Source organism: Symphodus melops, assembly GCF_947650265.1.
Source record: "Symphodus melops genome assembly, chromosome: 17".
Taxonomy (NCBI): Eukaryota; Metazoa; Chordata; class Actinopteri; order Labriformes; family Labridae; genus Symphodus; species Symphodus melops.
In genome coordinates, this window is record NC_136707.1 from 17614995 (window position 1) to 17642852 (window position 27858).

Consider the following 27858-nt stretch of genomic DNA (forward strand, 5'->3'; position numbering starts at 1 on the left):
AATATACAGTATAATCATTATTTGCAACTGAGTTTCAACATTTAAATGTACCATAACATTTAAAATTATCGAGCATTTGATCCCTGGCATTACAGGTTATAGACATTTTATTCTGCCTATGATACCAAAATCACATAAAATACTCAAGTTAAAAAATAAAACCTTAAAGTGTTACCCTTTAGACTTTGTTATTTTCCACTGAATACCTTCTGAATTTAAACAAGTCAAACTATAACGGATGCAGAACTGCTCTGAAATAAGCCTTCACTTTACATTACCTTTACCGCTCAGTATGTCAAAGTGCTGAGACCTATTGACCTGTCACAGTGTTAGCTGTAAATGTTCAGTCCACAGACTTCTGCTAATGACCTGCATCCGCCGTCTTCAGGTTTGCTTCCATATCAGAGGCCATGATGGGAGCAAAACAATAAAAATCACTAACTGTGTTCTTCCGCTGTTTGATAGAGGATACGCCTCTGGTTAGTAAAGAAAAAGCTACAACGTCAAGTGTTATTTCCATCATCTGAAATATGCATAGATGGTTAAATCAACAGTTTATTTCAAATCAAGTCTATTTGGCCACAGGGGTAAAACATCAAAGATAAGGAAATGAAAGCGATTGTTTTATAATGTGGTCACAAAGCAATATTTGACTGTTCTTATGGTTTAATGGAAAAATAACTATCCCCAGGCACATTCACGCAAAACTATTAACTGAGTCAGTCAAAGGTGACTTTTACATGTGACTCGATTTTAGATGTGTATCTAGAATAAATGTCGGGCTTGTATCAACACACAGTCTAAGTGAAGAGGAACACTGCTGTGTTTGTTTATATTTCACTGACATGTCTCACACAGGTTCTCTTTAAGAGAGACAGAAAGACTGTAATGAAAGCCATTTAGATTTATAGCACTTTATTTTATCTCTGTTTTTTTCTGTTTATCAGTGATGTATTTCAGTAGTCTGTACTTTTTGCCAATTTCACTAAGAAAGGGTTACCTGACGTTAAAGTGAAACTATTAAAAAACAGTGTCAATTTCAACCTTTTTTTCAGGTGGGACTTTTTTCCCTGCTTTGGCTCAAACACTTTCCACAGAAGTGCAAAGCTAATGTGAGTTTTTGTGTCAGAAAAAACAGCAATTCCTGAAGCCAATGTGGAAGTGCCAACAACTGCAGTTCCTCCCATGTCCACTTAAGGTTGGCTAAAAAAGCCAACGAGTCTTCATGAAGTTTCATATGAAAATAGTAATTTTCACAGTTTATAGCCTGGTACATAAACCATTTTGATTATTTGCTCCTTTCTTTATTGCTTAAAAAACTATAGGGTTGCACTTTTTTATTACATTTGTCTGGATTATGTGAAGGCTAAGCGTTAGCCATACTTTTGGATATTTATGGACGTAACCAAGATGACGTAAGCAGATGTGTTTGTAGTTGTTTGTTTTAGCGCTAACTTTTTGTCTGTGGCTAGATTGATTGAATTTTTGTTTAAGATAGCATTTCCCATTTGGCCACCAGTGTCAATGGGGATTTAAATTGTTTTGTTTTTTCAAGAACCAAAAGGTGATGTTCATGTTTCATACAGTTTGTTTTTTATTGTCACTGATGTGTTCTCAGCTATTGAAATACAGGGCCATTTCTGACCACTGTGACCTTAAATAAGGTCCTCATTTAACCCCACTTCAAAAAACGTGAGCTATGCTTTTGTTGAATCCTCACACTCAATGATATAAACTGAATAATGAAATGCACTCGTACATTGTTATTGAGTGATGAAAGAATGACACTCTTTGCTGTACTTTCAACAATAAATGGACCTATAATGAAATGCTAAAGAGACAGACATGAGTATTCAGGAGGGGGAAGAGGAGAACAATTCCATCCAGCCCATGGTAACCTCTTAGCTAAAAAATATTTTACACAAAAGTTTTCTGGATCACAACACTGATGTGTTTTGCGTGGTGCGGTAAACAACATCTCCTGCTGGAGGAGTAAACTGCTCCGACCACACTTTGACCACAAAAGAAGATGGCTCTGCCAAAGCACAAAATGTTCCATGACTCTCTTTTAAGTAAGCAGTCATTGGAAGCAAGTTGGCAGCCTTCAAATTCAACAATTAGAATAATGAGATCACGCTCCATCAGTGAATCATATAGCCTCAGTTGAACACCAAATTGTGTGTTGTTTTTTTTACACCATTCTTTCTAATAAAGGCTGATTAATTAGCTGGGATTAAAAGTGATGGGTTAAAAGCACAACGTTTCCTCTTTAAGCAGCTGTCAGGTTGATGTTGCAGCAATACAAGCTTGACGCCAGCCTCAGAACTCTGCAAGTAATGAATGTGTAAGAACATGTGTAACAATGCAATCCAGCCATGCAGAGTGTCCTGATTCTGGGTCATGCTTTCTGCTGTTCAAGATATTAATGTGATTTGTTTGAGCTCTAATGTGAATCTTTATGTAATAGGGAAGGAATCTAAAAAGCATGATGTAATCTCTAGGCTACCGTCAGAGATGCTGCAGATCTGCATGAGGGACTTTTGTTGTTTAACACTAACTTCAAAATGATCTCTCGTAAACTTTGGGATGAAACAAGTGGATTACATCATAAGGACCTGCTTAGGTTTTGATGCTCTTTTCCCTCTCTGTTGTTGTAGAAGTGATGTCTCTTTAACAAGACAACAGAAGGTAACAGGGTTCAGTGTCACTGACTCAGTGTCTAGACTTTATCAGGTTTGTAAGCAATATGATTCCTCTTGTCCTCTAACAGCTTAACCACATCCGCTTGTGTTATAAAGCATTGTGACAAATCCACAGGTCAATAATGATTTTTGTTTTGTGACTTCACTTTCTGCAGTACAGAACAATAGGAACTCAAAAGAAAACAATTAACTTTCTCTGACAGGGTAACAGACTTTAACCATTTGTATGCAAAGAATACCTCCGTTATTGCAGATTTTCTTATTTTGGATTTAGAAGTTGTCTTTGAACTTTCTAAAGAGGCTGGATGGCCTAGCAGCTAGTGTTCTTTCGAAATAACAAAAATATTTTATATGCTTTCAAATAGCAGTCCAAACTGTAAAAAAATCAAGATAAAGTAAATATAACATGTACAAGAATTAACAGTTGTTTCTACTTTTTATAAGCAATGCAAAGCTACTTTTTTGCCTGACCTGCAAAGTAAACATGGCTCACTTTAAGTTCAATAAGATATTCTTCAAGAGGAATCAGACAAATACACTTGTTTATTTAAGTGGTTGCATTGTAAATGTTGTCCGTAAGATGAAAACTTTGTTTATGCTGCCAAAAAACCCTCATTGTTATCAGCATAATTTTGCTGTGAGATTGAAATAGCTCATTAGCTTGGCTCAATTAAAATGCATTTTGATCGGTAAAGAGAACAAAGATAAATTCAGACAACAATGGGCCACACAAATCAACTTCTTGTTTTTGTGATTTGGACCAATTCCCAGTTTTCCAAATGGTATTTAAATTTGTGAATACAATAGGACACAAGCTGTGATCCGGTTTGTATAAAACAGATGAGCAGTTGGATGGAACATTTTGCTTCCTTGGCTTTGAACAAAATACTCAAGTGAAGCTGATGCTCTGGTCCACCATTCACGAAACCTCAGTCCTAAATGTCTTTGTAACATTCACCCACTTTGCTTCAACTCCTATTACTGCCAAAAATCTCTGTTCTGGTCAGCTGCAAAAGGGCCAGAGACCAGAGCAGAGAGAGAACGAGGAGGCACGCAAGCTCGGAATCACAGTCAGACCTCGAGAGGAAAGCCTGGCTTCCCCTCTCCATCCCACAGACTTTTCCATAATGTGAAGCCATCGCTCATTCCTACGACTCTGCTTCTGTTCCAAACCAAAGAGTGAGCACTGTAAGCATCCAATGAAAAACAGGCATTGAAACAACCCAGAGGAACATTTTCAGGGTCTTCAAAACTGAGACAAACTGGAGGTGTAAGGCAGGCTCATATAGGTATTATATTTTTAGGGAGTTGCAGATTAAAGATCTGATGAGACACAGGTGATTGAATTTGTGAGAGAGGTGGTCCTGTTTATAAAATGACATTTAATAATTTCTTAATATGTACTTTAAAGTCCCCCTGTACGGTAAAAGGGCTAAACATGGACAGAGGGATTTCTTGTATATTTGTTTCTGTTTAGTTGGAACTGTGTTTTTGAAAGGTCTACCATCCTGCTATAAAAAAGATTCAAATGTCTGAAAGATTCCTATAACACAAAATCAAAATTGTTTTTGAACTATTTCAAAATATTACTGTGATTATTTATCGCTCATTTTTAGGGTCTAAAACAAACATAGTTGTTTAAATGGGTCATTTGTGAGATGCAAGTCCCAGTGCAGCTAAAAGAGGATCGAGCCATAATGATCACTGTGATGGCCGCCTAGGTCAGAGAATTGAAGTCTGTGTAGCTTTTATTTGTGGCTGAATGGCTGTGAATCATTGTGCTATGTTCTATGTCTCCAAGGACTATGAGCTGGCAGAGATAGAGAGACAGAGAGAGAGAGAGGGAGAGAGAGAGAGAGAGAGAGAGAGAGAGAGGAAATGGTCCTGGTTACTCCTCCATGAGAGGAGATCTGAAGCAGGATCTGGAAGACGTGCTAATAGTCAAAGAGGGACCTGTGGTCCTCTGATCTTCTGATTGTTGCCTCTTCCTGCGCTATGCTACTTGATGGATTGTGTGTGCCTGTTTTACTTTAAACACAAATTCCTGGAACAAAATGAAATAATAATGGCCAGTTACAAAACCACATGCTGCGTCTGAGCAGAGACTCACATCTTTTATTTTCTCAGAAATTCAGTTAAAAATGTGCCACTGATGGTTCTTATAAAAGCATAGTCATAGTTCAATTTATTTAAGTGATCCTAATTGGGAGCCATTGTGAAGTTTAGTACATGCTGAACTTTTCAGTTCTGTTCAAGAGAAAGAGAAGACATGGCAGGCAGCTGAATATACACAGCCGAGACTAGATCTTAATAAAAGAATAACAAAAATAATGAAGACCATTTTTAATAATCAAAACTTTTCTTTCTTGTCAGCATTTTTCCGTAGTGTTTTTAGTTGTTTCTGCAATTTTCCCCCACAAGACTCTCCAACATAAACACCTGCATTGTATCATTACAATACACCGTACATATTAACACTGAGTGAGACAGGTTCAGTGTCAATATATTGAAGACCACTTGTGTAGGATTTATGTAACTCTATTGATTAGACAGAAATACATATTACTATAAGTAAAGTCTACACCGGAAGCATGTCCTTTTCTATGAATACCACAACGTAGTTTTCAATGTCTACACATTAAACAAAGTTTCTACAAATCTTGACAGTGGAAGGAGTTTTCCAAAAGGTGAGTTTTTAGTGATCTAAAACACAGTTTACGTATGCGTGACATTCACGGAAGACCTCAATTTTCAAGAAATACTCACCTACAGTACTTGTGGCCTCGGTCTTAGTTTCCACTGTATTGGTTCTCCTACACACATGAAGGACAGGAACTGCATTCTGCAAACTTAACTCTGGGTGGCACCAAATCCTATGCACTGATCCTTTAACCATGAATCTAATCTATTTTATAGTACTTTTTTATTATAATTATGATTATAAATGACACATACAAATCCAGATATATTTTCCAAAATGTAGAAAGAAGCTTTATTTAAAGAAGATTTATTTAAAAAAACATTAGAAAAGTTAATTTATGTTTAGTTTTACAGTTCATCTTGGGTAATGGGACCAACAAGAGATTTGACAACTACATTAACAAAACCTAATTATTCAGGTTAATTACAGTCTGTGAGTGTAATGCTGTTGAAGGAGCAGAAAACACGTCACATTTCGGTTCAGTGCAGTGACATATCTGTGCTTTGCAATGTACATGTAAAGAACATTCTTCAGATTAACATTGGTGTGTGACCTCATCTCAGCTGACTTTGAGAGAGTAAATCAGAAAAGAGATGATGTCCAACACCAAGCAGCATCTTTCATCACAACGCTGTCAGGCAATAACCACGACACCGAAACGCTGCCTCAGTTGTTCCAGGAATAAGTAGGTGAAGACTGTGTGAGGGATGAGACGGATCCCCGCAGGAACAAGTCCCTGGTAAAAACATCACATTATTATTTCAGCAGGTCCAAATAAGTTATAAATAGAAAAGCTTTTGCACAATAAATATATAAACAGTTAATAACCAGAGGGAGCAGAGTCAAAGTTTGAACCTTTTTTGTTATTATTACAGTGAATGTCCTCTACCTTGTAAAATGCCTTGGGGCCAAGCTTTGCTGTCTCTGTCAGACAGTACAACACGCCCTGCAACGATAAGATACAAAAACAACTACTCATCAAGCTGTGTAATTCTGCACAGTAAATGAATAAAACATTCATGTCAGGGAAATTTCCCCAAGTAACCTCAACCAATAAGAGCTCACAGACAGCGTGTGCTGTACACAGATTACCTCATGTTTCTGTTTGGAGTTCATCACTCTGGTTTTAACAACATCTAGTGGCTGGCACAGGATGGTGGCACATCCACCCTTACAGAAAGGTAAAAAAAACCCAACAAGAACAAACTTATATTATATACATATCTTATATTGAACAATCTGGTAATATCAAATAAAAAGTCACAGGTGAGTGACTCACTGCAAACACACTGGCCAGGAAGTGAGTTAGGATGTTGTCAGTCAGGTAACCAGTAGCCAGAAACAACTGCTTTGACTGGTCATAACAGGACAGCTGCAGGGAGAGAAATACATTAAATAGTGCAGCAGCATACTGATTGAATAGTTGTAAAACGCAGATGTCATTACCTGTCCAACAGAGACCAGAGCACCTCTAGAAGAGGCCAAAGTTGCACCAGAGAACAATTTTCTCAGTCCCTCTTAAACAATGACAAAGGAGAGCAAAGGAACATGAGGGAGAAAAGGTTTGCATATAAAGTAGGGCTGTCATGGGGTGCTATCTGAGCATATATTTATTTACATTAAACCTTTGATATTGAGCTCACAGCGGGGGACTCAGGAGGCAGAACAAAATGTAAAAAGTACAACATGTGACGGCGGATGAAGTCCCAGCATCTGCTGTAATGTTGAATGTTTTTTGTAACTGGTTTTCTTTTGTACATGTGACATATTGAGCCGTCTATGCAACTTCAAGGCCTTTTTCAAGTCGTCCATGACACTTTTCCTGTATCGGGCAACATAAAGTATGCAATAAAAAAACTTGCACAGTAATGTAAAGTTTAAGGGTCTTACCTTCCTTGAAAACACGCAGGAGTCCATCAAGTGCATGCACATAACTGGTAGGAGAAAAAGAAACATCTCACTATGTGTTGATTTGTGTGCAACAAGGATAAAAATAGTCAATTTTGATGAAATGTAAAAGATTAGTTCTGGGTTTATGTCCATGTTCAATATGAACTTACTTCCTTCTGAGCTGTACAGGTAACTTGACATCATTCTGCATTCTGTATGGAGGAAAGATTCAAATAGATCAGAGCCAATCAACTGTCATGACGAGTGGCCTTCATATGCTATGGAGTACAGGAAGAACTTTTCTTTTAAACTTGAATGGTGCAATGGCGTTATGATTTCGCTGCACACTGTTTGGAAATGTGTAATGTCAATGATTTATACTGTAAATCAGGCTCATGTCTGCATAACTGTAAATATCTTAATTGTACCTTTTGCACATGTTGTGTTTATATACTATCATATATTTTTATATTACACTGCTGTTTCATAGCTTCTCACTGGTTTTGCTCTTTTGCTTTGTCTATTGTTTTGCACCAATACACCAAGTCAAATTCCTTGTATGCGTTACTAATTCACCATAAAAAAATATTCTAAAAAAACTAGATTTTCAAAGCAAGGTATTAATGTCTTAGAAGGGTATATTTAATCATTTGATGTAGGCTACAAATGAGTTGGGTGAAAGTAAAAACCATGTTGATTGATGTTTTTACTCAACTCACCTGACGTTTACCAGGTCAGCTGGTGTCCCAATAAAACCTCCTACAAACCCTGGTGAAGAAAGTGTTTAAAAAGCTAAGCTAATATCATTTACAATAGTCTTATATTTCAAAACTGTTAAGATTTGTAATGATGCATTTACCCCCAAAGGCACCCAGCAGGATTTTCTGGTAGAAAGGCATGAGAGCTTTCTTCTCTCTGTTTATCTGGTCTCTGACAGTCTCATAAATGCCAAATCTTACCAAAGAATATGTCATCTGCAAGAATAAGAAAAAAACAGTCAATGTTGGGCAGATCAGCAGGGAGATGAACAGTCAGTTCATTCAACATGTGATGTGTTTGAAAATATCCACCTGCCGGCAGAGTGACGCGCTGAGGCCACTGTAAAGACCCAGAATACCTTCCCTCCTCACCACGTTCACAGTCATTCCAATCATCCTCAGCCTCACCTCCTGCTGCGTCTGTAAGTGCACCTACAAAAGACCACATGAAGGCAGTAAGGAAGGGAGGTCACTCACACTTTAGATGATAGCAGCAACCACCTGAACATGTGCAAAGGTAGACAAGTTAAACATCTAAAGCATTTTCTCTTCCTTCTCCAGCAGGTTTTGCCAATAACACAATCTCTTCAAAGATTAAGAAAACACATTAAAAACACTTCAAGGTAACGTGAAATACACTTTAACATGGTTATTTAGCACGTCTACAAACCCCCAAATTATAAGAAAAGTCCATCCTCTCTGTATTTTGCCTGCTCCACTTTCAGAAAGTGTATGCTCAAACTGGCTGTTTGGAAACATTCCCTTTTGACATCACAAAGGGGGGAAAAACAAAACAAATTAAAACACATTAAAAACAGGATCAGATTGGATTTCTATCAAGAAACTCCACAGACAGGGAGATTTAATACTTATTCAAACTTGTTTAAAGGAGGATAATATGAGACCTTTAAAAGAGGTGCCAAAACAATGAGTAGGCCACTGCATTGACATTTTGTTGGGGAGTTTCATTATGCTAGGTTAGCAAGCTAATGTTAGCTAACAAAACCACATCAAAAGCTGCCTTATCCCATAATGACTGAAATGAAAGGTCAATTCTAAATAACCCTAGATTTCCTCAGATACTGCACATTCCTTTTAAGCCGCACAGCTGTATTAGATCTAACTTTTGTTATTGTTGGACTTGGAGTGTTGGTGAATGCTAGGAGGTGAAGGGAAGAAGGTCACTTGAGAGTATTTAACACCTCAAGCTCACAGACTGTTACAGTCAAAAGAGTAAAATGATGAAGGTTTTACTTATTCATAAACGCACAATCTCATAAAATATCAAAACAATACAATTTATAATAATTCACATAGCCCTTTAAAGTCAACCGGTAATGGAAACAGACTGTTCTAAATATTACCAAAAACATTAGAGTGTGAAATTGAAGAATATCAATTCAGTAGCTGGATAATAGCTGTAGGAAATACAAAACCAACATGAAGATGTTTCTATCATCATTACATGCACTTTAAAGAATCAAAACAAGCCTATTGACTTCTATAATCAAGGTTACACAAGAGCAAGCTATTACCAAAGTGAGTGTCAACAAGAAAAGGAAAGGCAATGAAAGAATAAAATGTCATTAACATTTTCAACAACACATGCATAAAAAACACTCCAGACAGATTTTTTTTTTAGAAAAAGAAAAACGTGCTTCAGTAGTCTTGAATTAAAACCAAATTGTCTTCATCATTTACCTTAATCAGATCCAGAGGGTGTGTTAAACAGGCGGCCGCACTTGAGGAGATTCCACCAAAATACCAGCGAGAAATGCGGTTCTCCTGCATGTTGTCAGTGAAACAAAGTCCAAAAGAAAAAGCCAAGGTGTCTGTTTGTCAAGGGTTGCTCGAACAACTTAGTGCTGTCTTCATCCATCTCCCTGTTTCACTTCTTGCCATGGTTTGAAGCTGTTCATTTCAAAATGCACTATAGCCTAAAAAAGTACACTGTCTTTAATGTGAATGTTGTAATGTAAAGCTGGACATTTTGGATTAACATGTGGCTAAACTAGTTGCAGAGCCTTCGTAGCAACTCCATCGTTCTGTGCCAAGAACAGGAGTACAGCTGGTTTGAGAGCAGAAGCGTACGTGACCGATGTAAAAATAGTAGGCTAAGTCAGCTTGACTACTGCTGTAGTTTTATGAATGCTGTATGCATCCAAAGATTCCACCTGCACACCTCAAAGATCATGAAGTTCAAACACATACTTGTCAAGAATAGACACTGCCTTCTTATGTATTCAAAGGGTGAACAGCTACAGAATGGAACATTCAGCAGCTGTTTTAATAAGAGTTATGTTTAATAAGAGTTTATGTTTTCTGTGCGGTTCTCATTACTAGTCGTCTTTTTGGTTCTACAGCATGACATGGTTTTTAATGAGCGGTGCAGCAGCCGTATGAATGGGCAGCCTGGCACTGCTCTGTGTTTGCTGACTCAGAGAGAGTTTTGGAAGGGGTGGGAGGGCAATGACAAATGACAGAAACAGTAACTGGACACCCACTCCAAGTCAGCAGAGAGCAAGAGTAAGACAGGAGAGCTAACCCTCTCTGCTGCAGGATCCAACACATGCAGACACGGCAAAGGGGTAGTCCTAAATGAGGGATCTGTCCTGCGTCATAGGCAGACAACATAGTACAGAAATTGGTTATAATGATTAATTTTAAAATTAATTTTTATTGCAATTACTTTATCCGGCCACACAATCCATAATGTAGTCTCTTTTCACCTGCTGAGGCTGTTTCTAAGCTGAATCTAGTTTTACTTTCATTTCGATGTGTCTGTCTGTTATTTTTATCCCCATGAAACTTGAGTGATTGGATTTGATTTAAGTGCTGCCTTCCCGCAGCGATACAAGTCACTGTCTCAACACTACAAATCAGATGGTACCCATCATTGCTAACACAGCAAGGTTCTCTTTTTTAACACATTTAGGACTCCACTAAGTTTTTCCATTGGGGGGGAAACTGTGAGATAATGAAACAGTTATACTCTTTATAGTCAAAAAAGTGTTACACTTCCTCCTGTACTTCATCCTCACCTGTCTCTGTTCTTTCTCTTCCCTGATTTCTTGAAAAGTTTCAATAGACAGGAGACCTTTTTTCTCAGACCAGACATCTGGATCTGTCACAGCTCTAAAAGCACAGCTGGACATTATACATTGACTGATTGTTGAATTTCATTTAGCTGCATACGTTTCAGGGACCTGGACACTGTCATGACATCTCATATTCTTTAACAGAATAAATGTGTTTTTACCTTTTCACTTAGGGCTTCAGTAGGGGGCTTTCGTAGGGCTTAAGACTCCCTCTAGTGTTTGTTCAGTGTAAATTATTACCTCTTCACTTAAGGCGAAGAGAGCCTAATTTACATGTTGTTCTAAAGCAAAAACAAACGCATTTTTGGCAAAAGAAAAATTATATATATTTTTTGAGGTAAATGAAATTTGAATTTACTTATTTGTTTTACATTTTCATGTTGAGTTTTCTCTTGCTTTTATTGTCCAAATTAATCTGAGTATTAGTTTTCTTTTACTATTGGTGTTACAGTTTCCTCTGGATAGTGAATGGAAATTTCTTTCTTCATTAAAAAATAAGATTTATCGAAGCAATCACTAGAAATCAGCTATCGGTTAAAATTTGGAACATCAGGACTCTCAGTATCTTTCTGTATTATGTTGCCTAGCAACTTGTCAGTCATTTTTTACAGAGTACTACAGTCAAGCTTGAGAAAGAGTTGGTTTAAAGCATAAAGCGTTGGTCTACAAATGGAATATACTTTATCTTCTGGGACACCTTCAACTTTTTAGCTCATGCCCAAATTATTTCTGCATTATTAGGACACAAGTAGGTATAGAAACCTGATGTTTCAAAAAGCGCTGGCGATAACAGGTCTTAGGACCTCTAGTGGTCAGCAGCAGAATAACAGGATGCAGTCTACTGTTGGTTTCAATAGTTTTGTGGCATCTGCGGCTCAGTTGGTCGCCTCTAACAGGGGGTTCGATCTCCAGCTCCTGCAGCCACATCTCCAATGCATCCTTAGGTAAGACATTTAATCCCAAATCTCTGCTGCTTCTTCAGCAGCATAGTGATGTGTGTGAACAGGATTAGCTACTTTTGATGGGCATTTTACATAGCAACCTCTTCCATCTATGCGTTATTGGCTGAAGTGTGACCTGCAGTGTAAAGCGCTTTGAGCAATGAGAAGACTAGAAAAGCGATCCACAAGCTGAAGACTATTTATCATTGTTTTAATAGTACTCTTCTTCAAAACAAGTTATAATCACAAAAACACACAAAAGCAGGCAAAGTTATGGATGTTTCATTTTTAATCACATTATTAACAAGTCTATGAGCAACACAAGGACTCAGCCCTGCCATCCCCTGAACTACAGTATCTGGTGTTTTATAACACAGGGAATGACACCCTGAAGCATAATCTTCCACTCTTTGAAAAGTTTAACATACACATACAGAATGACCAACAGACGTATGTAGCACCCAGGCCAGTGTTTCTGTAGCTCCTTTGCTTCACCAAAATCAGACAGAACCGTGAGCTGACAAACGGGCGAGCAAACACTGGGGCGGCCACTGTTGTGCAGGCTGCATGCCTGGAAAGTTCAGTCTGAGTTGTGCCGCCCCGCCTGACACTGTTAGAAGACAGTATGAATGTCAGAAGGCATTTCTTTGTTTCCCATGATCCTCTGCTTTGCCATGTAAAAAAAAAGAGAGAAAATAATAGAATGAAGAATGAAGTGCAGGAGCAGCAAAACAGTGGAGAACCTGCGGGGCTCAGAGCTACTCCAACACCACGGTGCCGCCTGCTGCCTCCAGAGCTGCTTTGAGTTTCTCCGCCTCTTCTTTGGACACATTGGCTCGGATTTCCTGGGGAAGGGACTCCACTAGTTTCTTGGCCTGGTTTTATGAAGGACAGAGACATATTCATTGAGTGAGGTAGGACTGGTACAGAAATGGTCCAAACACAAGTTTATAAGGAAACAGAACTACATAGTCATCTTTACCAGCCTCCAGACACAGTATGTCAGTTCTTAAATAAAGTACTGCTCTTGTCTACACGTTTACATTAAAAAAACATTGGTAGCAATCAGCTACTAATATGATTACAGGTTCAGATGTCACAGGTGACATCGCACCTCCATCTTTGAATCTAAGGAGAAACAAAACAATGGACATCTCTTTCTCTGATCACCTGCACAGCATTCGGACACAAATCACAACACACACTCAAAGAGCAGAGAGCGAGGGAGACTGCCCAGTAGTTTATATATCTAAGAGGGATGTTGCATATGGGAAAAATTAAGAAATGTTTGGACCTGGACATTTCCGGTTGGAAAAACACCAAAGAAGCCCCTGAAGGACAGCGGTCTAACACTTAATATTTCCATCTCTTTAAAGCTACATTCATATTTCTAAGCAGATCTTTGAATAGTCAGTATTGTTAAATCTATTTTATAATCCCACATCTTTCCTCCCGTCTTCATTCTTTTCTTAATTTCTTGTATGATTACCCACAATGGCTGTTCATTAGTGAACTCTAGTCCTCAGTGTAAATCGTGACCAAACACTCAGCACGGCCGAGACTTACCTGAACCAGGTTTAGGCCTTGGATGCAGTTCTTCACTTCCTTGATAAGTTTAACTTTTTCAGCAGCTTTCAACTCTGTCAGTTTTACGATGAAGTGAGTCTTCTCTTTCTTGACGGGTACATCCTCCTCTTCCGTGGCCTGGTTTCACAAACACACAGAAAGAGAATAGATGATTAGCAAAACTTGCAGTGATAAACATATAGACCCGGTGTTAAAGCAGTGTTGTTGTGCCCCCTGTGCTAAGATCACCTGTGCCGCTGCAGGTGCACCTGCTGCCGCCATTGGCATCATCCCAACATCCTGAATGTTTAGAGTTTTCTGCAGAAAAAAACAAAAAAAGAAACAGGATAAGCTGATTGATCACAAGTCTCTTTCTAACATGGCATACTGTGGTTCAAATTCAGCTTTCCAGCAGTTTGGCACGAACCTTGAGGAGCTCATTGAGATCCGACACCTCTAACAAAGTGAGGCCAGAGATGTCACTGACGAGCTGTTGGATTTTAGGAGAATACTGTTTGGGCGCTCCGTCCAGCTGAGGGGTGGCGATGGCTTCTGAGTGTGTGGCTGGACTGCTCTTCAGGTGTCGTAAAGCACACAGGGCTGGTGTCTGCCGCTGAAGATGTTGCCTAGAAAATAGATGAACCAAATAAATACAGACACATATAGTAAGGACTACCCAAACACCAGGCTGGGAACAACGTGTGGGATTAATGTTGTAGACACTACAGCTGTCACTAAGACCTTCACTGTGTCTAACTTATTGAGGTTTCGTTTGAATTCTATCAGACTATAATTCATAATGTTCCCCTTAATTTAACACAGAGTTCTTATATGGCGATTGAGCTTCCGGATCCTGAAGCTGCAACAACCTGAATATTCAGAACTACTAATTCGACCTTGGCTGACATGAACATAACTGCATAACTGCTCTGTACAGGGAAAGGCAAACATCTCCTACAACTGTAGTCCAATCTCAACCTGAGACTGAAATGTGTATATCGCAGGGCTCAAACAGTCATGAGATTAAATTAAAGACAGTTAAGGCTGAATTACTGCAAGATAAAGTATAGGAGGTGGCTAACGTTAGCTCAGCTAATAAACATGAATGAAGCTCCTGTCAGATATGTGCAACCTTTTTTATTTAAATAAGGATATAGAGACAACATCCCCCTTAAACAGTGCCCGGTCTCCTGTCTGTCCTTGACGAAGCGGGCACTCAAACCCCCCTCGATATCCCGTTATGTTAGCGCTGCCCGGTGTTATGTGATGCAGCTCGTGCCGTCGTTACGTACCGGCGCGTGGTCGCTGCCGCCCGCAGCGCGGTCCGGAGGCAGAGGCTGCTGCAGTACATGCTTGCTGGAGCGTTTTATCCAGGTGTCCCCCTAAAATATAGTCTCAGTTTATGACAGCCAAGTCCCCTTTCAGCTCTCCCGTATCAAAAGCACATGGCGTCCTCTCGGCTTCTGACCTACCCACAAGGCAACGCGTGAACTGTTTGTAGAGCTACGGGAGCCAATGTGGGACAAAATACATATGACGACGAAATGCGCGCAACAAAAAACGTTCTACAAGTTTATTTTTTATCAATATAAATTAAAAACAGCAGGGCAAACAGATGCAGTTATCAAAGAGCTTAACAGTTATTAATTGTATCTTTCATTAATTTCATTACATGGAACTGATGTAATGAACTAAATTGTCTGCCCGTTTTACAATTATTATCTTTTGGTGGATTTTACAGTCTGCGATTTCCCCCCATTCCCTTTCGACACTGAAAACCCAGCTTGTGTTTGCAAAAATAAATAAATCATGTATTTGCAGCTCTCCACTTTGGCCACAAGAGGGCAATAAATTCACAAGTAAGCCTACGATATCGCAACAAAATTATGTTGTAACTGTTGTTGATTGTATCAGACTATTACATCACCAAAAAAAAGAATAAACAGTTGTATAGTTTTAGTAACCATTTTCAGAAAAATTTTATACTTTTTATGAATTTTCAAACATTGTATATTTTATCACATTTATTTGTATTGACTCGTTATACCGTCATTATTATGCATCTTTTTACTGTCAATATTTTGTGTTATGCAAAAAACGATGTTATTATTTACAGGGTTTTTAATTGTGTGTTGTTCAATAGTTGTTCAAGTCAGGGTGATTAAATTAGAATTTTTTCTACTTAAATAGCACATTAGTAAAAATATTAAATAACCTAATGAATGAATAGCTGCTATATATCATCCAGGCACCAGTGTGTTACATTAACAGAGTTTGGTTCCATTCACTTTGTTTTCTATTCTTGTTTGTTCACCTGCCTAGATGGAACCAGAGCTGAACACTGGGGAGGAGCACAGAGGGAATCCTCTTAACCAAGTAATCTGCGCAACCATCTGCTGTTGTAGTCATCCACCACTTCCAATATGTTATGCACCTACTTGTTGCTGTCCAACCATCACAAGTGAAGGTGAGATTACTGCACAGACTGGCCACACAACATGACAAGATTGTAAGTCATTGTACTCTTTTTTCTTTCCTCCAGACCATGCTGCTGTCTCCTCAGGCAGAGAGGAACTGGGAGGGTTTGTGTTCAGTGCTTGAAGATGTGCTGGAGGATCAGTCCCACAGGCAGCTGTTTGCCTTGGAGCTGGGCTCTGGAACAGGACAGCACGTCATACGCTTTGCCCAGAAGATGCCTTTTGTTACCTGGCAACCATCAGACATCAAAGAAGAGTGTCGAGACAGGTTTGTCTTAAAAAATAATAATAAATAAATAGAATAGTTAATCGGAATAATATATCAGTCATAACAACTTATTAAAAATCAAAATGAGTGGGTTCTACAATGGTGAAAGTAAGGTGTATATACCGTATGTGTGTGGTGGATATGAAATAGCAGTGAGTGAATGATATTGAAAAATGCTTAATGAACCAACTAAATGTTTTCTTACAGCATTAAAGCATACATTACTGCAACCCATGTGAAGACTGTGCTGCAGCCCGTTCACCTGGATGCCAGTGAACCTTGGGAGAAATGGGCCGGCCTTCCTCGCAGCTCCTGTGACGTAGTGGTTGCCATTAACTTAATGCAGTACAGCTCCTTCAAAACAGCCCAGGTTGGGCCTGCTTATCTATGAAAAAAATGTATCGATACTGCAATAGTTTCACTGTTTATTCCAAAAGGTGTAAATGTGTTGGTTTTTGTTTCATACACTTTCTCTAAAACATAACTCCACCAGGGTGTTTTCACCGGAGCAGGACAGATCCTGAGGCAGAATGGTCTTTTGATAACATACGGGGTACGTACTGGCAGCTTTGTTTATTTCAGAGTTAAAAAAAAAAAAAAGGATTTAAACATAGACTTCTTCTTCTCTTAAACATGCCCCAGGCGTATGCTATTAATGGAACAATCACACCAAGTTGTAATGAACAGCTGGATGAAGAGCTTCGAAAGATGTGAGACGAGTTTTGCCTTTCTAATGTATCATACAGAGAGAACATCATGACTGTAATAGATTTCAGTTGAGGCTCTGCTGTTACAGTGTCAGTAAAGAGGGGTATGAAATGTCTGATGCAGGAATCCAGAGTGGGGTCTTCCAGACATCGATGTGCTGAGACAGATGGCCTACGGGAACGGGATGCGTATGGAGAGAATTGTGAGTCACACAGTGTAGCATTGACATCTTAATTACAACAATAGAGGACTTACACGTCTTTTCTTCTTTCACAGGTTGAAATGGAAGATTATTTCAAATGCCTCATATTTAGAAAACTTTAAAGAAGCCATACATATTATAGTTTTGAAGATGTGTCAAAAAACCTTTCATTTTCATTTATAAACGTGACGTATTGGCCTTTATTAACCCAGAGGGTCGCCAGTTCCAGTCCGGTGCTCACCAAATATAGACACTGGTCTGGTAGCTGGAGAGGTGTCAGTTCACTTCCTGGGCATGGACAGCCATCTCTCCATTAGTGCATGTCTGTAGGATCATGTGTGTGTATTTCAGCCTGTGTTTGTGTAGCATGTGTGTCAAATTGCATTCACCCTTCTTTTGTTGAGTCCTGTATTTAAAAATCAATGAAAACTGTTCAAGAAATCGTTGTCGATTCAATAAAAAAAAAGAGTAAATGAAGCAAGTGGACAATAAGAACCAGATATTTATTAAATATAATTTTAAAATCAACTTGAAGTCAGACATATCGGTGATAAAAGAAACAAGTTCACACATGGATGATGAAGAGTTACAGAAGTCACTGAATGTTTGCGTGAAACATGCTGCGTGTCTTGTTCGCTCCAATAAAAACCATGTGTACTTAACACAAGGATATTCTCATCTTCGACAGTTACAACCAAATGCACACGGGAAGGAGAGCCTGGAAAACACTTGTAGTTAATAACAGGTTATGTTCCAATGATTTTACTATGTTCTGGTACATATTTAAGGTTTATTCAACTACTTAGTGAGGAAAAAAACAAATGTCCAGCTAACTTCCTAACTCTCCTCCCACAGTGTGCAATCTCTGCACTGTGTTTTGCCGTCCAAGTGTCTACTCTAAGATAATCTGAGCAGTGCACAACCAACGAATTAGAAAAAACCATAAAGGATGAGAAAGCGTGTGTGCATGAGAAGAGATGGAACAGAAGAACTACACCTGGAATGGCGAGCTGTGAACGTTGAAGATGTACGTGACTCAGGCCTTCGGCTGTGCTCTCTCTCTCTCTCTCTCTCTCTCTCTACCTAAACATCCCTCTTTCGTCACAGCCTGCATCCTCACACATCACACACAGATGTCTCTCTACTTCCACTCCAGATAATAATTAAAATTGAACATGCAACTTCTGCTTTACAAAAATATGAGCCCAAGGATGGTTATGCGTTGTCTTTTTCTCAATTATTATCATATTTTCTTATTCTTTTATAACTGTATTACCACTGACTAATTCTGATCTTGGGTTACTCATTTAATAAGGAAATACTACATACATATGAGCTGGAAGGAGAGGAGGGGGGAGGGGGTCTGGCTTTTGGTGCCCTCTCCCTCTCTTGCACTTTCATCCCCTGCTTACACGTACTTCAGCGAGGGGGGGGGGTGCAAGGAGAGACAGTTCTGCAACATCATCACAATATTTACATTGTCACAACATCACAGTCATGTGGAAGGTGCAGGTGTGTGTGTGTGTGTGTGTGTTTGTTTTCAGAGGGCATCCTCAAAGTCCAGAGGGTGAGGGGAAAGACCAAAGGAGGAGAAAGGGTGTAGTGTCAGAGCCTGCAGTGTGTGCGCTCTCAGTCGAAGGAGATGAGCTGTGCCTCTGCACTGCCCGGCACAGCCTGAGGCGCTTGCTGCTGTTGCTGCTGCGGCTGTTGACCACCAGGGGGAGCCATCTGAGCAAAAAAAAAAAAAAGGAAAGTTAAACAGGAAGATTTTAAGTTTAAAGCTCATTTTGTTTTTGTTTTTTTTGGGGGGGAGGGGAGTGCTGTGTAAATCGTTGTTAATGACTGACCTGTTGGTACATGGGCTGCTGGCCTGGCATATATGGCTGCTGGGGAGGCATATTGGGATCCTGACCCGGCAATGCTGAGATCATGTTCTGCATGCTGTACGGCTGGTAGCCCATGTAGCCCATTCCGTTCGTGGGGGCAGCCTGGGTCATGGGGGGCATACTCTGGGCCTGAGAGACCACATTCTGCACAAAAAGTGGAAACAGTTGGTATGTTTATCAGCATCCTTAAGAAAATTGTGGTAAGAAATGGGAGTCAGCTCGAACCTGGTAGCCTTGTGTGGGTGTGGGCTGATAATTGGAGTAAGGGGGACTGGTATTAGGCGGGGCCTGACCAGGAGGAGGAGCAGGCTGCCCATTAGTGCCTGCAGCCTGGTACATGTACGCATTGACCATATTGGGATCTGGAGGATGAAAAGACCATCAGTCACATACACTTGAGTATTGCATTTTTTTTGTAAATTGTGAACATTGTAACTTCTGTGACTCAAAACACATCCAAGGTTTTTTTTTTGTTTTTTTTTAAAGCTGTTTTTCGAGCTCCTGACCTGTGGGAGGCATGGCCTGGTACTGTGGTGGTGCAGTCTGACCCTGCTGGTTCATATAGATGTTGTGCATAGGTGACCCTTCCACAGACCCAGCTGGACTAAAGGTGCCTGGGTAGCTGGGTGGAGCACCAGGCTGGTACACCACCCCTCCAGCTACATTTGGGGGCAAAGACTGCATCTGTGTGAACAGCACATAAACATATACACAATTATATATTCCTAAAGAGTAATGAGGAGTGGGATACACTGAATCACTAGTTTATTATTCACTTTTAGACATGGCGATATGCTTCTAGAACCAGTCTTGCGCACAGCTAGCATACCTGAGCATAAGGTAGGGAGAAAGCAGGAAGTTGAGCTCTCATCTGGATTGTGTGCTTCTGCTGCTCGAGACGCATCTGCCTCTCCTTCTCCTGCTCCTGGAGGCGCTGGATGGCCAGCTGTCTTTGCATTTCCAAGTACTCCTACAGTTCAAAGACAAACACCTGTCAGCACGGTAAAACGCAATGTGTATACACATCTGGGTTATAAGCACGGAGCATCTTTCTGTTACCTGCTTCTTCTGCCTCATGATCCCCAGTTTCTGAGCCAGCTGGATGTGCCTCTGTCGCTCTGCTTCCTCCGCGGCACGACGCAGCTTCTCTCTGTGCTCGTCCCGAAGGGCGTTAAGAGCGGCCCGAGCATCGCGCACCTGGGCGAGCTTGTCCTGCAGCCCCTCGTAGTACACTGCCACAAACATAAAACACAAGTCAGGGTGACATTTACACATGGGTAAGCACAAACTCTTTAAGGGCCAACACTCACGCCGCTTCTCATCGAGCTGGTTGAGGATGTCCAACAGCTGTGGATGCATGTTGTTAATGGACTGAAAGAGTGAGAGCACGGCGCTGTCATTGGTGATGCTGCGCCCACGCATGTGGTTGCTCTTCATGCGGTTCAGGAAGGTGGTGACAGCATTCTGCAGAGCCTTCAGAAACTGCTCATGGTTCTCCTCCGACTCCCCGTTCTGGTACTGCTGCTGAAAGAGGGAAACAAAAAAGGGGGCCGAAAGTTAGTCGAGGTCTGATTTCACCCTGACATACAAAACTAAAACAGGACTTACCTGACGTAGAATTTACTGATTTTAATCCAACACAACCTTTTTTACTGCTATATAAGCCTCTATGAGACCTTTAAGACACATTTAGAAAAATTTGTTATAACTTCATTCTGAGATATTAACATATTTTGTTAAAACATCATTTAACCCAATGTAGCATTTAAGCGACAGCTAAGCTGGCAGGAGAGCTTCAAAGATTAAAGAACTATAACAGAAGACCTTAGTCGATCATTTTCTAATAACGCTGTGATGGATGAATGCTCACGAAGAAAAAAACCCTAAAAGACAGACTTAACATATTTAACAAAGTCACAGCAGCTTCGCTCACAGAGCGTCCTCAGAAGAACGGCTAAGAGAGACTCATTTGAACCAGTTTGTTTGTTTCGGGGAGTAGGAGACCTCTGCAGATGATAAACTGGACCACTGTAAAATACACTAGCACACTTTTTCGACATACCTCCACTATGTTGACGGGCTGGGCGGGCACATGGCTCTCTACGGGCTGGCTGATCGGTGGAAGGGACTCAGCCAGTGGCACGGGGGCAGGGGCAGAGGGGGTCGGACTCTTGCGAGCCTCTTCCTGTTTCTTCTCCCAGTACGTTCTGTTCAGGTACCGTGCCAGCTGGAACAGTGTGACAAACGGCCATTAGCGACAGCAGGATGTAAGACGCTTTATTTTATTTTATAATAAGCAAGGACTGAAAGAAGAGAAGGATCCCAACTGTACCTCAGGGTCTACATCTTCAGCTGACGGGGCAGAAGAGTTCTGGAAAAAAAAAAAAAACTTATACATAACGTTTAATAGTGTGGGCAGTAACAAGCTGACCTTTAAATGAGACAGGACGCCTTACCACAGGGGGAGTGTAAAGGGTGCTGACTGGTGGTGCGGAGGAAGTCACTGGGGTGGGATCAGCTTTGGGATACATGGCGTACGAGTTTTTGTGCCTCTGTGGGTATAAATACGAGTCATGTTATCGGATTCTCAAAACAAAAACAAAACAAAACAAAAAAAAAAAAAAAAAAAATCAGGCTGTGAAAAACTATTCTGAATATGAGCAGGGCGACCTACCATCCGCTCTTTCTCCTCCGCCTCACTTTGGGAGAGGGCGATGGCCAGCTGCAGCTCCTCCTCCTCCTGCAGCGCCGCCTCATCTCTCTTCGGCGGCATCTAAAGCGAGAGCAGACAAACGGAAACATCCAGAAAGCAGGAATAAGGGGAGAACAATCAAAACCCATCAATGTTTGGATGACATAGTCAGTCTTATCTTCTGGGGAGGTTTTAAACATGGAGAGGTTGACCCTTCACTAAACCATTTAGTTTGTTAAATTATAGTTGCTTACAGTCACCTGGGACTGTTGGGACAGCGGGCTGGTCAGGTACTCAGGAGGGAGCTCAGCGGGGCCTGCGGCGGGGGCTTTTCCTTCAGCTTTCCTGAGTGGAGGAGAAAGGGAGGGGTGGCTGGTGAGGAAAAGGGATCAGGGAGGGAAAACAACCTTGTAAATCAGGAGAGAATGCTGTTTGAAACACCAAGATTTCTCCAAATACAGAACAACACAAGAAGAGGCTGCCAATGCTGCAAAACCCTTTGAGGTCGTTAGCACAATAATATGAATTCTTGTTCTCTTTGAAATGTTTTAAATGTCAAACACTGAAATTATGCAGCATAGTTCAGAGTTAGATTGTTTTTTTTAAAAAGCTAAAAATTATACATTTTCATATCTTCACAGTCATCTCGTGTGTGAGATACTTTAGAGAGTTCAGTCTAATGCACCAACTAAATCAAAACGGAAAAAGACCATAAATGGCTCTATAGCTGTAATATTTTCAAAAGAAACTTCATTTCTTTGTTATTGTGATAACTAACCGACAAACACGGATGAAAAAAGCAGGATCAGAAATGACTGTTGTAGGTACCATAATGTGTGTTTTTACTTTAGTCGTTATGTGTTGCTCCTTATGTGGGTTTAATATTATTTCCAGTAATGAGCAGAGGTGTGGTTTACATTATTTTTACCTGTGCATTTGGGGTGGCAGGAGGCTAGACAAAGGGGATGAGTGAGGTTGGAAATATTTTCTGTTGACCGTCATCTTGTCATTCTCACCATAATCATCATCGTTATCCCTAATCATCATTTTCTCTGGACCTTTTGTTTTTCCCTTTTTTCTATAATAAATCTACAATCTGGAATTTTGATAGGAACGAGTCACGGATATCAACTCACATTTAACACTCTCAAGCCGCCACGATAACTGTTTTCACGCCAAGCGATGTCACAAGCATGCAACAATGTTAGCCAAAGCAATGAGGACTTTTTAAAGGCGTGCTCACGGCGAGGTAACAGAGGGTGGGACTGAACACGCAGGACGAAAACAATCCAAAACAAAAGCACATCAAGGCTCAACCACAAAGTTAACATCTTGACTTTCAGAAGAGAGTCCTCTACAATAGCCGCCCACTGACATTCAGCAGTTCATCCACGCCTCAGTATTTCAAACTGAAATGAACAGAAACTCCCAGTAGTTCAGGTCCCAGGACTCACTTGTTAAGCAGCTCAAAGCAGGGCTCACACACACGCACTTCCTTCTCTATGCCAAACTTGGGAATAGTGGAGTACTTCGAAGAACACTTTCCACAGAAAATCTGTCCACAGGCTCGACAGTGGTGCTGGAAGAGAAAAATAAAATAAATCAATGCCAACACGTCGACGTCAGCTTCTTGCGCTCTGAACACACATCCACAAACAAACACTTCTGTAACTGAATCAAGGAAGACGTCAAATCTCCAAGTGCCCTAGTTTCAAGGAGGCACGGCCTACCTTTCTTGTCATAACCCCAAACTGGACTCTGCACCGGTGGCACTCCTCTGCATCGACCCAGTCTGGAGCCTTAAAGCGGGAGGCACAAAAGACCTATTACTACAGATACAGTGGTGACACAGGAAAAGTCGCAAGGATCTTGGAGTGCAGTTTCTTTTTTTCTTTTTTTTTTTGGTCTCAGTAGTTTAGAGGTGTTACCAGCACCAAATGACACTGCGGCACATCATCAGGTATGGTATGGTATCTGACTCGATAAAGCTCATTCAAAGAAGAAAACAAACTATCTCACCCTCTCAGCTGCAAACATCGCATCACTCTCCTTGAACTCAGGGAATACATGACCTATAAGAAAAGAGCTTGGATCAGTTCAACACATAAACCTGACATTTCTCTCATATATTTCACAGCTTAGACAGCGTTGTGTGTGATAATAATGTACAGGTCCTCAGCCTGCCTTAAAGGATAACTAAGGTCATATACAGTCGGCACCTTTGTCCACTTACCTTCCACTTTCATGATCTGGTAAGTGTCCTGGACCACCTTGTACTTGGGTTCGTTTCTGAAGGCATGAGCCCAGGCCTGGATCAGGTACAGAATCTTGTTTCTGACGTTTGGTTCCGTCTGTTTCTGGTGGTAAAAGAACCACAGAGTCAAATAACACTGCTCTCCACACCACAGGCCACTTTCAGGTTCTTATAATCTCCTTCTTACTGGGCACATTAGTTGTGCACCTAACACTAAATGAATACAGCAGGATTTGTGTTTGAAAACATGAACTGAAGTGGGAAGTCCCTTGTGTTGTTCTGGGGGAGAGGGAAAAAAAAAAAAAAAAAATCCTGTCACAAGGTTATGACATCATCAGGAAGTTGAAGACGGCATGGGCTGACGGCTGCAGGAGCTCATGTCACGTGATACAACAAGGATCCAATCAAATGTTGCTAGCTGGTGGTGTAATGCAGACAGCTTCCTGGCAGCAGTGAGCATTATTACATGAAGTAAAGGAGGGAGGGAAGGTGATCAGCCTTCGACCCTTTCAAAACATAATCCAAATAATTATTAGGTCTGAACAAAGTCTAATAACTGTATCCAAAATGTTTCTCCTTTCAGTCTTCTTAGGAACCAAAGGAGCTAAATAATTGATCATCACAGCATCTTAAATGTCTTCTTTTTTTTTTTTTACAGCTTTAATTGATCATCCTTGTGTTTGGAACTGCAGCCAATTACAAAAAGGCATCTGAATATGTAACCAGTCAGGAATAGCAGCAAAAGCTGTTGATTTCTCTAAGGACCACTTCCTCCGTCCCGTTCCTTTTGTCTCTTGAATTCTGTGTTCAGGGTACCAAGATTAGACCTGTAACAGGAGCTACTCTCCTTCAGGGCTTTCTGTCAGACAGCTGTGCCGTAATGTGTTCCACAAGTTACATACCGTTCAGAGTTCAAGAACAGGTATTTAGGGCGACGAGAGGGGATGTGGTGTACTATCATAATGATGTTGAATCGTTTTATTTTAAGCTCAAAGGAATGTTTTGAGTGTCATTCAGACAAACAGGATTCAGAGAAAATCCTTCGTGTGCAACGCAGAACAAAAATGTTTGGAGTCGAACAGATCAGCAGTACGAGGCTCGAGTACGAACAGAACGAAAGTAACCTTCAGAAGATCCTTTAGTTCCTCCATCGTTTGTTTACACGCCACTTCATCGTGGACCGTCTGGCCACAGTTCTTCACCACTGACTCCAGCACCTGAAGAGTGGGGGCCACATGTTATTCATTATGGCAAACTTCACCAGCACAAGACCGCAACAACACAACAAAAAGACAGTAAAGCAAGCTCATTTAGTTCAACTTCAACATGTTCAAGTGCACAAGCGGAGAACTGTGACTGTACGCTCGTCTTACCTCAAGTGCATAAAGAGCCACATGCGGGTTTTTGTCATTAAGCTTCTTCTTTATGGCCCCGATAGCATATTTCGCCCTGCAAGGACAATACACGTTTCTCAACAGAAAGTCGAGGCAACAACTCTTTGTCATGGGAAAAGCAGATGTGATGAACTATCTCCAACTTGAACAGGACGGGGTGCGAGTACTAGAGAGGAGAGTCACTCACTGTGCGTCTCCCTGTCGAATGAGATCACAGATCTGCAGAATGGATTCCCAGTCAGTCTCCAGCAGCAGCTGACTGGTGGCTTTATCTGCAATGAGAATAGATGGTTAAAGCGTCAAACATGCAGTGTTGTGTAAGGATTGTCTAATATCTGTCAAACATTATCTCTTACAAACAGGCCTCCTCCTGGCCTTATTACAGTCTGAGACATATTACATGCTTTAACAAAACTATGATGAAAGCATATCTACGCCCAGTTGACAGCTCAGCAGGTCAAACTAAAGATGGTCAAACAGTCTTGTATTCAATCTGAACTTCGGTAAAATGCATGTCTTTTTCAAAAACTTTTTCAGAGCGTGTTTAATCCATCTTTTTTTCTTAATGCAACTCTTGGCCTTGTTGAAGTGTACCACAGTTACACCAAAATCAATAATAACTAAACAAAAACTAATGACATTCACACAGGATCACGTTTCTTAAGATTGTGTTGGCCTGATGTCAGACAGTTATTAATATTTCTCTTTGAGAATAGTTACACAGTAATAACTAGATATATGAAAATAACACAATCCTAATAAAAAGTTATAATGGAATTATATCCAAATAAACCAAACTTTGTTACCCTGCTGTGTGCAGTTTTGTGAATGCAAAAAGCATTTCATGCAAATAATGTGAGTTGAACCCTGGTTCAACTTCTAGTGATGGTAACTAAACCAGGACTGTGCTTTCCTAAAACAGCCTGCACTGCTGAACCTGGTCAGATGCAGAGAGGCCTCTTTATATTTAAATTAATGAGTAAAACATGACGTGATGGGAGGTGTTTGTTTGGCTGCTTAACTACACATTTCAATTTGAGCATGACTCATGAAAACACCTACAAGCAGCTACATCGAAAGCTATGACAGATGAATTTATCTTCCATTGGGTAAAACCAACTAAGCTAATGGCCTTACCACTACTTTACTTAATTATTAAAAAGATATAATATCAAAGTCAGTCCATCTATAGAAAGTCACGAACAGCTGGTCGCTTTAAACCTGTCTCAGCCAGCTGATCAACATGTTGATGACCAAAAGAAAACAACTTATGACAACACCCAAAGTCGTTAGTACCTCATAAATAATGTGTTTAGATCCAGGCATAACTCAGTATTAACGGTGACATTTTTATTGTTATCATGTATTACTAGTTAATGTTCATAAATGATCTAATGTGTGGAGCTGTTATCAAGCTAAAGGCTGCCTAGTTTAGCTGATTGCACCAAGAGACACCAACAACAACTCGGTGACATTTCTTCAATAACATAGAGTAATAATACCGATCAAACAATTTAGTATTAGCTCCTTAAACAATTTGTCGTATTTAATTTAAAAATATAGGCCTCGAAACAAAAGCAGCAACACATACAGCTAGCTGGCCTGAAAGCCACAGCCCCAAAACAATACGCTGAAAAACAACGCACTTTGACTCCTATTTAACCAATAAAGTGTCAATGGAACAAATGTGCCGATGACTTACCCAGAAGCCTTTCAAATGTACCTCCACCTTTACCCATTATGGATCGAAAGTCTCAAAGTGGCTCTCGAGTTGTCTTCTTTAGTCCACGGGCACTGATATTTTCACCGCTAAGGTTAGCCTGTTAGCTTCTCCGATAGCCACGGAGCACAGCTGTACGGCTCTTCCTACTTCCCACTTCCGCCCTAAAAGCAACAATAATACGGGTATTTACCCCCTCTAGCGTCCGAGACGTAGTCATACAAGCAACATAGACTGAACGGAGTATACTGGAAATGTTATTATATCAATAGATTTAGATGTAATGTTTTTGCTACATCAGTTGCAATGCGTGTCTCACCTGGTCAGTTAAGCCAACCTTACTGTTTTATATTGTGCAACAAGGCCTACTTCGAAATGTAATTGTCTTTGACCAGCTTTGGCATGTAAGATGCAATTTATGTTCCTGTAAATCCTTGTCTTTTCTGACTGCAGGTTATCCTCTATTGCTGCATCAGCAAGTATGCATTTGTACTGTTAAACTCTGGCAACACTACAGTACAGATTTGACTACTTCTTCATCACAGGCTTCCCAGAATTTTAAATAGGCTATATTAATTTATTTTTGGTAGGTAGGTAAATT

General features: G+C 40.4%; 4 protein-coding genes across 13 annotated transcripts; 1 reads left to right on the top strand and 3 right to left on the bottom strand.

Annotated features, from left to right (window-relative positions):
- Nucleotides 1-4791: 4791 nt before the first annotated feature.
- On the bottom strand, nt 4792-10290 carry slc25a10a (solute carrier family 25 member 10a). Its single transcript, XM_079366939.1, has 11 exons — nt 9753-10290; nt 8364-8483; nt 8153-8267; nt 8013-8061; nt 7464-7505; nt 7294-7337; nt 6850-6920; nt 6683-6775; nt 6496-6573; nt 6293-6349; nt 4792-6139 (listed from the first exon to the last, which is right to left on the bottom strand). Exons 1-11 carry the CDS (start codon nt 9840-9842, stop codon nt 6038-6040), a joined length of 861 nt encoding a protein of 286 aa, XP_079223065.1. The 5' UTR covers nt 9843-10290; the 3' UTR covers nt 4792-6037.
- Nucleotides 10291-11741: 1451 nt separating this feature from the next.
- LOC306838198 (methyltransferase-like 26 B) lies at nt 11742-17690 on the top strand. 3 transcript variants are annotated; one of them, XM_079366235.1, is made up of 8 exons: nt 11742-12093; nt 15979-16123; nt 16220-16401; nt 16609-16771; nt 16895-16954; nt 17044-17111; nt 17233-17311; nt 17386-17690. In XM_079366235.1, the coding sequence occupies exons 2-8, from the start codon at nt 16085-16087 to the stop codon at nt 17431-17433; spliced, it is 639 nt and encodes a 212-aa protein (XP_079222361.1). In that variant the 5' UTR covers nt 11742-12093; nt 15979-16084; the 3' UTR covers nt 17434-17690. The 3 variants fall into 3 exon arrangements, with proteins under 3 accessions (XP_079222361.1, XP_079222360.1, XP_079222362.1); XM_079366234.1 differs by lacking the exon at nt 11742-12093 and adding an exon at nt 12914-13004; XM_079366236.1 differs by lacking the exons at nt 11742-12093; nt 15979-16123 and having other exon boundaries at nt 16167-16401.
- On the bottom strand, nt 12362-15180 carry mrpl12 (mitochondrial ribosomal protein L12). Its single transcript, XM_079366238.1, has 5 exons — nt 14949-15180; nt 14084-14282; nt 13906-13974; nt 13657-13794; nt 12362-12965 (listed from the first exon to the last, which is right to left on the bottom strand). The coding sequence occupies exons 1-5, from the start codon at nt 15005-15007 to the stop codon at nt 12849-12851; spliced, it is 582 nt and encodes a 193-aa protein (XP_079222364.1). The 5' UTR covers nt 15008-15180; the 3' UTR covers nt 12362-12848.
- A 105-nt stretch (nt 17691-17795) lies between the features above and the next one.
- On the bottom strand, nt 17796-27443 carry hgs (hepatocyte growth factor-regulated tyrosine kinase substrate). 8 transcript variants are annotated; one of them, XM_079366227.1, is made up of 20 exons: nt 27240-27443; nt 25725-25809; nt 25517-25592; nt 25268-25360; nt 24123-24246; nt 23909-23961; nt 23620-23688; nt 23344-23468; nt 22144-22261; nt 21872-21970; nt 21654-21749; nt 21530-21568; nt 21260-21424; nt 20508-20718; nt 20257-20429; nt 20027-20167; nt 19704-19881; nt 19423-19559; nt 19159-19341; nt 17796-19039 (listed from the first exon to the last, which is right to left on the bottom strand). In XM_079366227.1, exons 1-20 carry the CDS (start codon nt 27274-27276, stop codon nt 18941-18943), a joined length of 2301 nt encoding a protein of 766 aa, XP_079222353.1. In that variant the 5' UTR covers nt 27277-27443; the 3' UTR covers nt 17796-18940. The 8 variants fall into 8 exon arrangements, with proteins under 8 accessions (XP_079222353.1, XP_079222359.1, XP_079222355.1 ...); XM_079366233.1 differs by having other exon boundaries at nt 22150-22234; nt 27240-27442; XM_079366229.1 differs by having other exon boundaries at nt 20508-20721; nt 22150-22261; nt 27240-27442.
- Between the last annotated feature and the right edge of the window lie 415 nt (nt 27444-27858).